At 40.0% G+C, this 15,535-nt stretch overlaps 1 protein-coding gene across 4 annotated transcripts in view; it reads left to right on the top strand.

The window, feature by feature from the left end:
- Ebf1 (EBF transcription factor 1) overlaps window positions 1-15,535 on the top strand; it is a 387,150-nt gene that overhangs the window by 302,781 nt on the left and 68,834 nt on the right. For all 4 annotated transcript variants that reach the window (XM_033761605.1, XM_010622272.2, XM_010622271.2 and 1 more), the window contains exon 10: window positions 4,117-4,243. In XM_033761605.1, coding sequence (XP_033617496.1) covers window positions 4,117-4,243 — 127 coding nt within the window. The remainder of the gene's footprint in view (window positions 1-4,116; window positions 4,244-15,535) is intronic.

The raw sequence follows: 15,535 nt of genomic DNA, 5'->3' as shown, positions 1-15,535 counted from the left end.
GCAAAAGTTATTATCTTTTTGTTCTCTTTTTATCCTCTGATTTATGTTAAGGGCAAAAGAAGTCAACAGGTGCCAACAAGTTTTTAATATTTAATACTAACTGGCCTCCTTTCTCAACAGGCTGCTTCGGGTATTGAGAGTTTGTAACTAGAATTTAAACTTTAAGCTTTAAACTGCCTGTGTTCAAGACAGTTGTAGTGGAACACACCTGTAATCCCAGTACTCCAGGAGGCTGAGGCAAGAGAATCACAATTTCAAGCCCACCCTGAGTGATTTAGTGAGATCTGGTCTCAAAAGATTAAAAAAAAAATTGCTGGGGATATGCTGATTATTGAGTGTAGTTCTCGGTACTGAAAAGAAAACTTATTGTGTACAACAGTTTCTTAGTAGTCTTAATTATGACAGTGATATCATTTTTTTTATAAAATAAAAAATTTTTTAAATGTTACTCAATTTTTAAGAAGAAAGGTTAAATCGGCACCTGCACAGGTGACATGTAGCTGTGATGATGCCCAGAAAGCCGAGTGCAGTGCAGGGGTTGAAGAAAGTCGGGTTTAGTGCAGCCCCACCTCCTGCTGTCAGCGTTTCCTGTAGTGCAGCCGGCTTGGGACAGCATGTGACAGTGATGCTGGGGTCTGATCTGAAGGTCTTGGCTTCTAGATTCTTATCGTTCTCTTAAGGTGTTGGGTCATTTTTTGAAACCAGTAGCCTCTTCTGTCCTGTCCTGTCCTGTCCTGTCTTGTCCTTAGCTGTTAAAATGAAGGGATTAGTTGTATGTGACCACTAGCATTGCTTCTAGCGATAATTACATGATTCTTTGAGTTACAGTCAATAAGCCTATGCATTCCAACGGTAGAAGTTAGTGGGAATGTTTTTCCTCTGTAAATCATCAATATCATGTGTCAGTGCTACAGACGGTTCACAGAATGATATCCACTGTGGGGGAAATATTAACTAATTCCTTCACTTGTGATGACTCAGACTCTAACCTCATTTGTGAAGGGTAGTTGTTTCAAGAAGGAATATCTGCTTTAGTTGGGGTGATTGATTAAAATTGAAATTGAAATTGTAAATGAAAACTTGCGTGTATTTCCTGAGCATAGTGCTTTATGTTAAAATTTATCTCATTATTAGTTTCTCATTAGTTTCATCTTGGTCATATCTAATCAATTTATAAAGCCCATAAATCTTGTTCCTTAATGTTACAACTCGTAAGCAATAAGTTCTTAGACTTAAAAGATTTTTCACCCATCTACTTACTGACATCTTCCCATATTTAAAATTTTGAGTTCCCTCAAGAAAAGGAAAGTCAGGGGAATTGTTTCTGTCTGGCCAAAAGTTCTTCTAATTATCACTGGGAACGAATGCTATTCTACATCCTAAGTGACTCTTGAAGTAGAAGCGTCTCACATTTCATACATAACAACACGGCAGTTTTTACCTTCAGAAATGCAGTAAAGGATGGAGCAGTAAATGAAAAATGGAGATGACAAGGGAATACAAAAGCTAAACATATAGTCTTTGGATCTGAAAAACTTTAGTTTATTAAAATTATAAAACGTTTAGCTATAAAAAGTTTCCATATGAGCAGTTCTTCCATGAGTAAGAGAAGGAAGATTTGTCCTTCCATCTGCTCTGTGATTTCCTCTTCCTGCTCCTCCTCCCCCTCTTCGTCCTCCTTCTCCTTATTTGGTACTGGGGATTAAACCAAGGTGCTAAGCACATGCTCTTAGTTACACCCCAGTCTCCTATGCTATTCTGTAGGGCTATTTTGCAGATTACAAGGGATGTGTGATGTAACCAATGTAACCATCTTCAGAGTCTGCTTTCACATTTGATAAAAGGGATTATAAATACACTATTGAGCTGGACACTGTAGTACACACCTGTTGTCCCAGCGACTCAGAAGGCTGAGGCAGGAGGATCATAAGTTTTAGGCCAACCTGGGCAACTTGGCAAGACCCTATCTCAAAAAAAGAAAAAGAAAGAAAGGAAGGAAGGAAGGAAGGAAGGAAGGAAGGAAGGAAGAAAGAAAGAAAAGAAAAGAAAAAAAGAAAGAAAGAAAGAAAGAAAGAAAAATAGCTGGAGGTGTAGTTGAGTGGTAAAGTGCCCCTGGGTTCAATCCTCAGTACCACAGTGTGTGGGGGAAGGATTTTGATCCAATCAGTGTTAGATGTAAAAATTAAAATCTGCAGTATTGGGTAGATATTACAAAAGTCCCAGAGAAGACTTAGTTCCCATCCTAAGCTAACACCATCTGAAGAGTTGAGATTGACATGCACTTGATTTTGGAAGATCATCTTTTATTGCCTTCCATGCTTTCTTTCCTCTCCTGTTCTCTACACAATATTAAATTCAATTTCCTGATTCCTATGCTTACAGATTACAAGCACAGATTAGAAGGTACAAAAAACACCAGCAGGAAAGAGACAAAGGAGAAGAATGAAATAGAAATAACGTTCAAATTATAGCTATTTGGAGGCATTTAGAGCATGAAAACAAACCTTCATACCACAGTCATCACTTAAGCTTTTCAGGGTTATCGCAAGACATAATAGAGGGTGTTCCAAATGATGATCTTGATTTACCAAGGTTAGGTTAAATTATATATACTTTACATATTTTACGAAGCATACAGTGTATTTTGAAGATTTTTCAGTATGCAAAGAACCAAGTTTAAAGACAGTATGCTTTGTGCTTTTATGAATAAACCCTCAGCTATCGAAGACATTCACTCAGCCCTGGAAACTGCCTCAGTCTCGAGGACTTCTGTATAATCATGATCTTCCGCAGGTATCTTTAGCAAATCAGCTCAGACTGTGTATGGTCTTGGAAAATATTAAGGTATTTCTGGTTCCTATATTGAGATGAGTTTTATCCTGATGCCTTTTCTCTGTTTCAAGTAGGAATATTTAACAGAAATCACATATGGACTTCACCTGCCGCAACTTTCTTTCGTTCTTTTCCCCAGGACCTGGCTTTAGGGCAGTTTTACACAGGGGCTGGGGTGACTCTAGGGCTGTATTTGGCTTTTCATTGTGGCACCTGTAATTCTTTGGGTAAAACCCTTGAATTGGGCCTATTCTGCACATTAAAATGAAAGTCCTTTCTCACTTATCCCTACGAGAACTGCAGGAGCATAAACCAGAATATACTCATTATAGACTGTACACCGGATCCACTGTGTATGGCCTTAGCTAAGTGCGTTTGAGAGGAACCAGAGTGGGCAATGGGTGACCTCATGGAGCAGGAACACAGAGAATCCAGCCTCTCAGAGGTCAACCAGTCAAATACCAGGGCTGGGTTTTTCAAAGAACCAGATAATGCCCATTTTATGGCCATTAATAACATTTTAGTTATATAAACAGAGATAAGAGTAATAAAAACGAAATTCTGCTTCACAGTGTAATCTGATTGCCAACAGAGTTCAGAAATGAACGTTCTCACTGTGCACGTGGCTGTGCATCATGGGCCAGAGACCAACCGCTCTACAGTGCTCTCCCCACCTTCCACTTCCCTTTTATGGAGGGTCCTTAGCTATGCCAGATCCATAAGCTGTTCCAGGGAGGCAGATTCTTGGTTTTCCCCTGGAAAGTCCTTTGATGGAGCCTCTGGTAGTTAATGCACCATACGGTCTCCCGGAGCATTTCATACTTGTGCTCTGCAGCTCCTCTGAGTGCCTGGGCCTCCTGTTTTTCTCCCTCTGGGTTTCCCGTGTGTTTCAGGGCGCAGTTCAAACACCAGGCCCATCAGCTTCAGGAGGGGCATGGCAGAGCTCAGCTCTGATATGGGTGTCTGCTTCAAACAGAGATTTTCCAAAGGATATCCTGTAGTAGATAAGCCATTTCATTAGCCCAGGTTCCCTTTTCAGACCAGGAAGCACAGTGCCTGGTGTGTAGGAAAACTCAGATAATGTTGTTATGGTTGTATTTAGAGCACTTATGAATATTGTTGCCAGTGTCTCTTATATTCAGGTTCTATCGAGATTATGTTTAAACATTGACAGGTCAATTATGTGTTTTAAACCTTCATTTATGGAAAGCTGATAAGACAACTGTGAAATGAGTCCTTTGCCTGTTGCAGTGACCATTCTTCCTCCAAAAATGTCTCCTCCAGTTGATTACTCCTCATGCCATCCGTGTGCAGACACCTCCTCGGCACATCCCTGGTGTTGTGGAAGTTACACTGTCCTACAAATCTAAGCAGTTCTGCAAAGGGACCCCGGGCAGATTCATCTACACAGGTAAGAGCCATAGCAGACAGTGAATTCATAGCTGCCTGGGCCCTCTGGGGTCCTTTGCTTTATCTTGTGTGTGTGTGTGTACTTGTCAAAGCACTAGTTTCTGTTAAGACCTACTGTAGTGCCCCCCTTGGCTCACTGAGTTGTATTATTACTGTTGTTGTTGCCATTGTTATTATTACTAAGGATTTATCTAGTTACCCCGATGAATGGCAGGATCTGTTGAAATAACTGTTTGGATACGGAAAGAAGCCTGAGAAATAACAGAAGGGAAAAGAGGCGCTAGTTAACTCTGTGGTCTCTCTGTATATTAAGCCAGCTTTTGGGGGTTTATTTGCTTTGTGGTATAGAGGTGCACTTTAACGAACAGTGAACTTTAGTGTACTTACTTCTAGCCTGCACATAACATTTGTATTAAATACAATGGTAATTTTTATATTTGATTCTGGGTCAGTGCCTTCTTTCCTGGTGAACTCCATTTTGTGCTCTGAGAACAGCTTTGGCACATGGACCCGCCTTGTGGTAGGAAGCTAGGGTTACAGGGTGACTGTGAATTCCCTCCCATCACACAGAGCAAACCAGGCAGGATCTGGAAAGGCAGGAGGATGTGGGAACATGCCAGTGCGTGGTCTGAGTGCCCCCAGATTGTAGTCTGCAGACCAAACACCCAGAGTCCTTTTCCCAAGTCAGATTCCAATGATACATTTCTGGGTAGAACCCGAGACTCCCCACCCTAACTCAGTGGAAGGCAAAGACGAAAGTTATGGTGCTGGTCACACATGGAGTGGTGAATGTTTGTCATATCTGGCTAGTCACCACTATGAACTGGTTCCAGTTCTCCTCTGCACCTAAGAAAAGACAATAAAGCCAGATAAGGACAGAGGGGAAGTTGATTTCACACAAAGACATTCAGTGCAGTGAAAGGATAGCTCCGTTAATACATTCTAATTATAACCAAACAATGAAATGGACAGACTTTATTTTGCTGTAACATTTTACCTCAGAGCATCTTTCCCTTCTATTTTAATACCGGAAACAAAACTGAACATCTGAACATTGTTGTTCGTCATTGTCTCTTTCTCTCTCAAAATGATAAAAACAATGAATACATCTTGACCCTTGGAAATGCCTCCCAGCCCTTTAAACAAAATGCAGGTTTGGTGCCTGCCTGACGATTAGTTTTAGTTAATTGAAAATTATAGGATTGACCCAAGAGGAAAATTTTGTTTGCACTCCAATCACTTTTACAAATTAAGGAAAATTACCACAATTTTGTTTAGCTAAGGTTTCACACTGAGTTCAAGAAATTAGCTCAGCCATCCCAACAAAGTCAGCACTTTGTTAGTGAGCACTTGAAAAAATAATAGTCTATCTGGAGTTTTGTGGTGTATACAAACGAAGCATAGAGAAAGCTATGATGGTTTATAGAACTAGGCCAAGTGTTTTTAATTAGGCTCATTGGTTCAGTGTAAGTTTTGAAGAACAATCAAACTAGCAGATTAGCTGTTTCTTTTAAAGCTAGGATTTCTTGCCATTCATTTTTCCCATGAGAACTTCCACATAGCACTATTTTTTTTTTTTTTTTACAAGCCTCATTATGGGCTTGCAGGAAAAGGACCAATTGAAATTTCTGATACTGTAACATTCCCCACCATCATTCCAGTGGATGGAGTTTTTCACAATGTTCCTCACTGAACTCGGTGTTCTGGAACATATTACAAAACCACAGAGGCCAAATGTTTTCTCTGAGGAGTTTGGACTCTGTTTTTGGCTGAAAACATTTAGGCCTCACTGGCTGCTTATTTACTCTGCTATTAAGAACAAGAAAAGCAGAAGAAAAAGAAGAAAATGCTTGTGTGGTGGGAGGTACAAGAGGCAATCAGCCATGGTTTCCGCTTTGGTGACAATGTCCCTACCCATTAATGGTTCCATTTTGTGGTCAAGTCTCATTTAGAAGAAATTATTTTTAATCAGTGTTCAACAAAATATCCCCTAGAGCCACCTGGCCATAAAAGTTTTTTTTTTTTAAACCCCTTCATCCCCATTAAATTACTTAAGTTCTCAAAAGAAAATAGCTAGGGACCTATCGTTATTTTGAGATTTTTTTAATCATTAAAAAAATAATTGCCACCAATTTAAGAAATTGCATCTTGGAAAATCTGCTTCATACTGGAACTAAGGTCAAAGGTAAAAGTGGTGGATTTGAAAATCTAGGAAGGTAGTTAAGGAGCAGAATGCTAAGTTGTGTATACACAAATGTACATGTGAGGGAAATTTAGGGTAGGGGAAATGCTCCTGGCCACCCTGCCTCACACTGTAGACAACAGGCAAAAGGACTTTGCTTTTTAAGGAGGCGGGGGAGAGAATTCCCTATAATGGAAAAATAAAAATTTGAAGCCATTGGCACAGAGAGTTCCCTGCTGTTCTCTTTGGCTATTAACACTTACTTTGACATCATATTTCCAAAAAAAAAAAAAAAGGCATCTCTTAATTGGTGAAACCACATGTAGGCCTCACAATCATTAGCATTAAAGGTGTTCTGCACAGGGTCCCTTTTCCATGGCTGGGGCTCCAGTCTCCTGTGCGTTGCTCAGTTTACCTGCTTGTCAGCACTTATGAGTGAAGCACAGAAAGGGGCCATAAAACCTCTCTGTTCTTTGAATCCAAACAACTGCTCAGATCACTCTGTATGTACCGCACACCTCCTTTGTCCACTCACAGAAATTTACACTGCTTTTTTTTTAATGATCCATAGAGTTTCAAGATGTGATACTTACTTCTCTGGACTGGGGAAGCTAAATCTCTCATTTCTTAGTGAAATGCCACTTGGAATATTTTCCTGAGGTGGGGGGGAACCTCAATGTCATGGAGCTAAAGATTTTAATACCCCACAATTAAGGTGCTATGAGTGCTTTCAGAGTGTGCAGGAGAGTTTGGGTGTGTAAATGCGGAAAGCTCTAAAGGTTTATGCAGTGATTGATTTATAATTATTAAAGCATTGGCTGGGGGAGGATGAAGGAAGACAGAATGAGAGGGAAGGAGGGAAGCAACCTGGTCTCATCTATTCAAATACAGCCAGTTTTAGGGGTATGAGGAAAGACTCTAACTAAGCACAGACTCCCTGCAAGCTAGTTCCACTTGTGTGAGGGTGGTGAGTGCAGCTCACCTAAGGAAGTCTCAGCCACCAGATGTACAGTGCTCTTGTGTTTGCCCGATTCGAATCACGGATTAGAATAAAAAAGCTCAGTAGCACTTTCCAGATCTCACTTTATTGTGTTCAATTATTTTTGTGCAGATGCAGAGCAAGGGTGACCTTAAATTTCAAACGATAATCCTAAAAGAAGGAACTAAAAACCCTTTCTAATGGCAAGATTGTTTTGAAAGCCCTATGATCTCGTGTCCCACCCCTCAATCCAATAGGAATCTCTACTGCCATCTGGGGTCTCCAGATCTCCACTGCCATCTGGGGGTCTCCCTCGTGCCTTTATTGTTATTATCACAGCTTGCTTCCTTGTAGTCATTAAATCTTTAAGTGATTGGATCTTTTAAAACTGTGATCTCTCCTGCTAAGCTCTGAATGTCCTTGGATCTAATAAAAGATTTTTAGGAGCCATTAGCTACTTCTTCGCAGTTCTTAGGCTTGGTTTTCCTGATAAGAAGTGACCCAATCCAAATGCAGGTCTTGCCTTCATTCCAGTGACTATCAGAGAGGCCTCTCTGTCTGGGGATAGTCTGAGGGGGAAACTGGGCTGTAGGATGATGTTCAGTCAGCACAGTAGTGCACTGAGAGCTGTGTTCTACCTGCTCTCTCCAAAGTTAGTGAGAGTCAACCACAAATAAAAAAGAACAAAGTACAAATATGGCAGCACAACCAAGATTTTAATAAATGTGAACATAACTTTCTTTATATATTACTCTATTTTTTGTTGCTATAGCAAAATACTTGAGGCTGAATCCTTATAAAGAGGTCTTAATTTAGGTAACACTTTTGGAGACTAAAAGTAAAGATCAAATGGTCTCATCTGTTTGGCGTCTGGTGAGGGTCCCCTGGGCTGCCTCACACCATGGAAGATGGTAAGGTGGCAGGGGGGTGTGCAAGAGTGATCATATGGCAAGATAGAAAGCCAGAGGGATTCAGGATTAATGCTTATTCTTTTGATAATGACCCAGTCTTATAGGAACTAAGCAAGGTCCTGTGGGTGCTACACTAAGCCCTTCCAAAGACTGCACCCTAAGTGACCTAATTACTTGCTGCTAGGCATCCCCACTTAATATGACCTTGGAGAACAAGCCTCCAGTACCCGAACCCTTGGAGGAAGAATGACATTTGAACATTATCAGGTTATAAGAAATATTTGTTCAGGAATGGCCTCAAACTATACATATTCTGATAAGACAGCCCTGAGTTGTAAAGCTCTGTAGAACTTCACATGGCCTTCCTCTTCCTTCCATCTCAAACTCCTGCCTTCTTTCTGTAGGCCATAACACACCAACTCCCTGATTGTTCAGGTTACAAGCAGCTACAAATCCAGATGTAAGAGGTTTCAGGCCAGAAAGTGCTGTTTTTAGTTTTTAGAAACCTCCTGCACAAAATGAAAACCACCACCTGAGTATGAACAAAGCCATCGGTTTTAAGGGAGAAATGAGTTAGAGCCTAATGAATCTCCCATTCTTTAGCTTTTATTCTTACACTAATTCGGTGCCATGTTTAGCTACTCAAAAGCCATTTTCTTACCATTGCCCTGCAGAGAAACCTTGCCTGTTTGCTTGCTGTATAACATGTAGCCCAAACTCTTCTGCTTGGCCCAGCTTATTCTGCTCTGGGAACAGAGTTTTCTTAGCTTCATTGAAACCAGTCTCCTTGCTGAGATGTGGGATCACTTCATATTCAGTTACCGTGAACACGGCAATCCCTGTTTGCACCAGCAGGTTCAAGACCTAGTTTCAGATCAAATTCTGTTTCCTCTGAGTGTTCTATGGACACTGTAGGTATAGCTGACAGAGAACAGGACTGAAAGCACAGAGCCCTGTATACTAGCACCAGCCTTGTTCTTAACTGGCCCTGAGACCTAATACAAGTTACTTATGTGCTGTGGACTCCAGTTTCTGCAGTGTAAAGTGAGCCAACTGGACAAGGTGACTTTGATGTCCCCTAATGCTCGTCTTGATTGACTGGATCTCTCTTGTTCCATGTGCTTAGACCACTCATTCATTATTAACTTTCTTACACCCATAGTGCTCTTGTTCTGTTCTTAGGGAGATAAATCATAAAAAGTCCACTCACTTCTTAAAGAATATCTTACACTATTTTGTATAATATGTTGAAGTATCTTAAACCAGTATCTTACTCACAATAGATATTCTCTAATGACTGATTGACATATTGCTAAGGATCAATGGGTCCTCATTGATTTTTGTGTGCTGAACGACATGGAATGTAAATAAGAGCTGTTAATTAAGAATCTATCCATTTCTCTTAAATTTTTTATGCATGGAACACAATAGTTGGGGTTTCTATTAAAGAAATGTGTATATTAATATTTTTCATTTTCTCATCTGTAAAACGGAGAGATTTTTACAGTACTTTTATTTAAGGAGTGTATGGTTCAGTATAAATAATGTGGGGCTGACTTGCCTGCTCCAGTTTGAATGCTCACTTAAACTCAAAACAAGAAAAGCAGATAGTGGGGGTGTTGTTTCTCTTGAAAATCCAAACAGCTGGCTAATAGAGCACACATTGATTTATATTAGGTATGTGCCAACTTTCATCATGATGAAAGAAATTGTTTCTTTCTAGGTACTAGAGTAGGAATGAGACGATCTGTGTTTTTGTTCTGATTTTGCCACTTCCTTTTGTTATGTCATGCATTTGTCTCATGAGTGTTTGCAGATTGCCTGTTCTATTCTAGGCAATGTTCTAAACCAGTTCTAGTGATATTCTAAAACAGTGTTAAACAAGACTGGATACAGTCCCTGTTTTCATCGATCTTACAGTCCAACAGGGAATGTGTATTTTCATAAGTTTATTATTCCAAATGTGGTAAGTTTCCAGAAAGACAACAGAGAGGTTTCAGATAAGCATATAACAAAGGAACACTGAAGAGCCCAAGATATTTCCCCAGAGAAAAAGATGCAAAAGCTGAGGTTTGAAGCAAGACCAAGAGTTAATGCAGCCATCATTGAAAGGTGGGGGTAGGGGAAACAGAAGGAGTGTTCCAGCATATAAGGCATGTAAAAAGCACTGGGCGGGGGTGAAATGTGGCATCTTGGAAGACTGCAGTAATTCCACGGAGATTTAAGAATCCAGAGTATGAATGAGAATGGTGAGCTGGAAGTTTGGAGAAGTGGACAGGGATAAGTATGCAGGAATCTTTGTAAGCCATGGGGAGGAGTTTCATAGTTCTCTTTTGAGGAGTTCTTGCAGTGTCTGAAATAACAGATGGACCTGAGCAGATCTATAATTCAGAAGAAAAATAACTTACTGGATGGAGCATAGATCAGCATGAATGTCAGAAACCTCTTGGGAGGGCACTGCTGTAGTCACAGGAAGAGATCAGGCAACTCTGAGTTAGTAATGGGTGGAGAGAGAATGAAGTGAGAGGATTCAGAGAGTATTTAAGAGGCAGAGTGGAAAGGACTCTGAGATTGATTGGATATGGAATTTCAGGAGACAAAGGGTTAAGGCACTACATTCTCAGCTTGTTCAGCTTGATGATGGTGGGGCCATCATCTGTGCTTTCTGTGCTTCCAAGGGTGTTGTGATTATCAGTGAAAGAATGGACATGAAAATGTTCTGCAAGGGGTAATATTTTACATACATGCTAACTGTTACAAAGACAGGCCGAAGCAAGCTCACACAGAGTAGGGGAAAGGAAGGCAGATTTCTTTCCTTTTTATGAGATTGTTTTCGCTTAGGATTCAGCTGTGCAATGAACACTTGACTAGTAGTTCTGCCTTAGTTCAACCAAGTAAGAAAGAAAAATTCACAGGCTACTCCTGTCCGCATGTCTCAAACAAGACTCACAATGAGCCGTTTACATGCATAGGAAAAAATTCAAAGCAGAGGGAATGTTTATTCTTTCAGCTTTTGAGATATGAAGAGTCGGCCCCCATCTTCTTTCCATCGAAGGGTGTTTTGTTTCTTTTTCACAAAATGTGATTCCCGCCCCCCTCATCTGATGTATGTTAATGGGATTGGTGATTCTGAATCTGCTGGTGTTTCTATGAGTAAATACTGTTGGTAATATAACGTGCAAAACAACGAAAATCACTAAAAGTAACCATTGTACTTCTGTGACATCTATAAAATGAAAGCCATTTCTGCCAAGAATAAAACCAGACTAAGGGAAGCATATTATTTTGCATATTTTATGTATATACTTTCCAAGAAATATGACCTTTATTTCCTATTTGGAGTGGAGCATAATCAGGGCTTGAGTAGCTAGTGTAACAGGATCATTAAAAGGGATATTTTCAGTGACATTAGAGGTCTAAATGGCCATGAGGCCTTATATACAACCTTGGCTTTTTCCTGTCTACTCAGAGTTAATAAGTGATAAGGCCGGGAGAGAGATAAATCACGGAAATCCCTGTCCAAAGAAAACATATTGACTACAGCCAAGCAAATAACAGACCATAACCAACGATCTCATTCATCATTCATGTAATAGGGATATAAAGTATTTCCTACCAATGTAACTGTATAGAAGGAAAAGGCAGATAAGCTCGCCCGATCTAAGGCATGTGATTTGGTTATTAAGGGACATGAACTATTTGTCACATGGCTTTAATCTTTAAGATATGTTGCCATTTCTAAACTATAAATTCCTGGTAAGGGATTAGAAAGCTATTAACAATAAAGGTAGGAACTGGGCTTTATATGTATTCTTGCCAATGTAATGCAATACGATAAAATCTTGAAGCTCTAATCTTTTTAGGATGATATAACATGATTTGCTTTTCAAAGCTAATAAACTACTTGGAAGTTTTCAAGATTTTTTTTTCTTTTTGGTTAAGGTTTTTTTTTTTTTAAATATAGCATCATGATAAATTAGGCCTTCAGTTTTTAAACTACATATCTTGACTTTTCTGTTAATATCTTGGGTGTGGGAAGAGGAAAGGAAACTAAATTTATTTCTGTTTCTCTTTTCCTAAGATTTATTCCCAGTGTTTGGTGGAGAGGTATTTTCTGTTTTATTTGTCCATGTTTACAGTAGTATGGTACACCAGTCTTTTAGTTCATAATTAAAGCTAATTAGGAAATAGGATGTTTTTCATTCTTTATTGCAAAATATTACATGCTGCTTTCAGATAAGTCAGGAAGCACCAATAAAAAAAAACAATTAAAATAACATTAAAAATTTCTATATTCCTATCAGTTTTTTTTTAACACAAACAAATGTGAACTGTTAATATTACTATTGTTGTGTCAGTACTGGACCCAGATCCTTGTGAATGCTAGGCGAATGCTTCACCATTGAATTTCAACCTCCAGCCTGCAGCCCTCTTCCCTTTTTGAGACAGGGTCTCACTGAATCGTCCAGGCTTGTCTCAAACTTACAGTCCTCCTGTCTCAGCCTCCAGAGTAGCTGGGATTGGATTATAGGCCTGTGCCACCATGCCCGGTTTGCTAATATTATTATTGTTCATGGTCTGCACTTGCATTCTTTTTTCCGGGGAATATATCTGATTTATCAAAACCTTACATAATATTATATAATTTGTTGTTTTGCTTAACAATACCAGTGCATAATGAATTTAAAACAATTTCTAGTATTTGATAATCATTTCATGCCTCAGAGCAATGTTATAATGATATATATTCTTACGTTCTTGTTAAAGCATAGGCACCTTGAATTTGGATTCTTACTTGTTTATGTTTCCAAAAAATCTGCAGCACAGTCAGTAGTGCTGTCCCTGGATTCTTCGGGGTCAGCATGCTGAGACACATTGGGTGAGACTTCTCAGCCGTTCCTAAGTGAGCATGTGTGTCACTCCTGAACCTGCTGTTGCCGAGTTGGTACCTGCTCCCAAAGCACATTCAGCCACAACCAAGAGCTCTTTCTGTTCTCATCCTCAAGAATCTTCAGGGTCCATGAATTTCATACATCTCCCCCTGCTATGTAAAGCAGGACTGTAGTTCTCATAAGTAAAAATGGATATCATCTAGAACCTGTACCATATCTGCAATCACATCCAACGTTGTTAGCAGTAAGTAGGGAACTGAGCCCTCTCAGTGTCCTCCCGAGGAGAGCTCTCCTGCTCCTTTCCTGCTATAGCTGTGGAGCCCTTTTTCCTCCCCCTTCACTGGTTTTCCACTTCAAGGGGCTTCTCACATCCTTGGCTCACTTTTATCCTGTTGTTTCCTCCTATTCCACTTTTCCCCCACTAACTCTTTTATCTCACTCTTCCTCTACACATCGCTGAAGCGTACGGCACCCCCTTTCCAACCTGCATACGGCAGGCTCTGTCTGTTTCTATGACATAAAAACTTACAGGGATGAAATGACCCCCTCGAGGCTTTAGGCAGTAAGTGGTGGAGCCAAGATTCAGACAATGATTTGGGGTGCTGGAGTCTCCTTATAGAGGTGGTGTCTAGGTTCTTTCTGTCCTGAGCAAAGAATTGGTCAAGACAAGCACAAATAGTAAGAAAGTTTTATTAAAGGTAGGAAAAGAAACAGTCTTTGCAGAGGGAGTTTGGGCCAAGTAAAAGTAGGAAAAGAAGTACACCCGACAGCAGCGATGGTGAACCTTTTAGAGACCCAGTGCCCAACTGCGAGCCAAAACCCACTGACGAATGGCAAAGTGCCAACACTGTCTTAGCTGGGCTGTTGGGGCGATGCTGGGGCAACGCGGCTCGCATGCAGACAGAGAGTGTTCTGCGTCCCGGGGCACACATGCTGTAGGTTCCTCACTACTGCCCGGCGGCGTGCGCGTGGACCGCCGTGCAAGAGGGAACACAGTGACAATGTGTTCTGTCACCATGGTCAGTGTGGACCGTCCTATTTGGGCCACCCACTCCTCAGGCTGACGTCAAGTCTAGGCCACTTTATGGAAAACCTGTTTGAATTCTTGTGAAAAGTCCGTATGCCTGGCTTTGGCAACTGTTCTGGGCATGTGTCCTGGGATATTGTAATTAACGGGCCACACCTACTTCCCCAGCTGGTTTTGCCACACCCTAATCTCCTGTCTCAAAGGACGCAAAAGCCTACAGGAAGTAAACTTCCTTGGGCCTGCTTTGCCTTGCTGACTTGCAGTTATCTGATTCCTTGAAATCACTGTTGGTGATGGGAGAATGCGGGCATTTCTAGGACATGTGAGGCTGCCAGGAACTGGAGCCTTAAGTATTTAATCAAATTAGATTGTTGAGAACATAATGCATGCTCATACAAAAGATTTTATAAATACAGAAAAGCATAAAAAAATTATTAGCCATTATCCCATCCCTCAGATACAGTCACTTAATATTTTTGATTTCCAATATTTTTTTCTTTTTGTACTCTTATGTATTTTGTCAGTGACTCAGTACTTGTATGTTTATATAATTTTATATGCTATGTTGTAATTCACATTATATAATAAATACTTCCCCTGGTCAAATTCTTTCTCATTGTAGACTAGTCAGCATGACAGTCCATTTCTGACTGCACTGCAATTTGCTGAAGCATTCCTGTATTGTTGGACAATATATATTTGCCTTGATAGAACTTTTACTATAGATTAGATATAGGATGGTACTGAATAGAAGGCGTGCCCTATTTTCCTAATGAGCTATTAAAGTTTTAGGTCCAAGTTATTCATATTTAGAGATACTAGTGAACATGAACCAAATACTTATAATATTTTACATATTAATTTAGTTATGCATACATATTTAAAATCAAATATATACTTTTCAAGTATAACTTTTCATGCTTTTAGGATCTTCCCTTTATTCAAACTGTTTATAGTGATCTTTAACATCAATATTGTTTTAATCAAAGCCAAAGTCATTTAAAAAACTATTACAGTATAACGTCTTCCATCAAAGTTGTTTGAGATAGAGTTCTTTTCAGCCTTGCACCTGAGGCTTTCACAACGTTTTGTCCAGTGCCATATAAAACCACATGATATACTTAAATTTCCACATAGAACCACTCTCTGCCATGTTGCTAAAACCGACCTTCAAAAGGCCTGCTTTGAGAAACACTTGTAACGGCAAGAGGCCAATCCCCTGGGAAAAGTTACTAAATTTATGTTAATTTCCTACTCTTCAGTTTTTCTTGACTTTGTCACCTCTGTTGGCATCCCCAAACC

Source organism: Fukomys damarensis, unplaced genomic scaffold (assembly GCF_012274545.1).
Source record: "Fukomys damarensis isolate Sample0158 unplaced genomic scaffold, DMR_v1.0_HiC HiC_scaffold_9, whole genome shotgun sequence".
NCBI lineage: Eukaryota > Metazoa > Chordata > Mammalia > Rodentia > Bathyergidae > Fukomys > Fukomys damarensis.
This window is presented reverse-complemented; position numbering and strand designations above follow the sequence as displayed.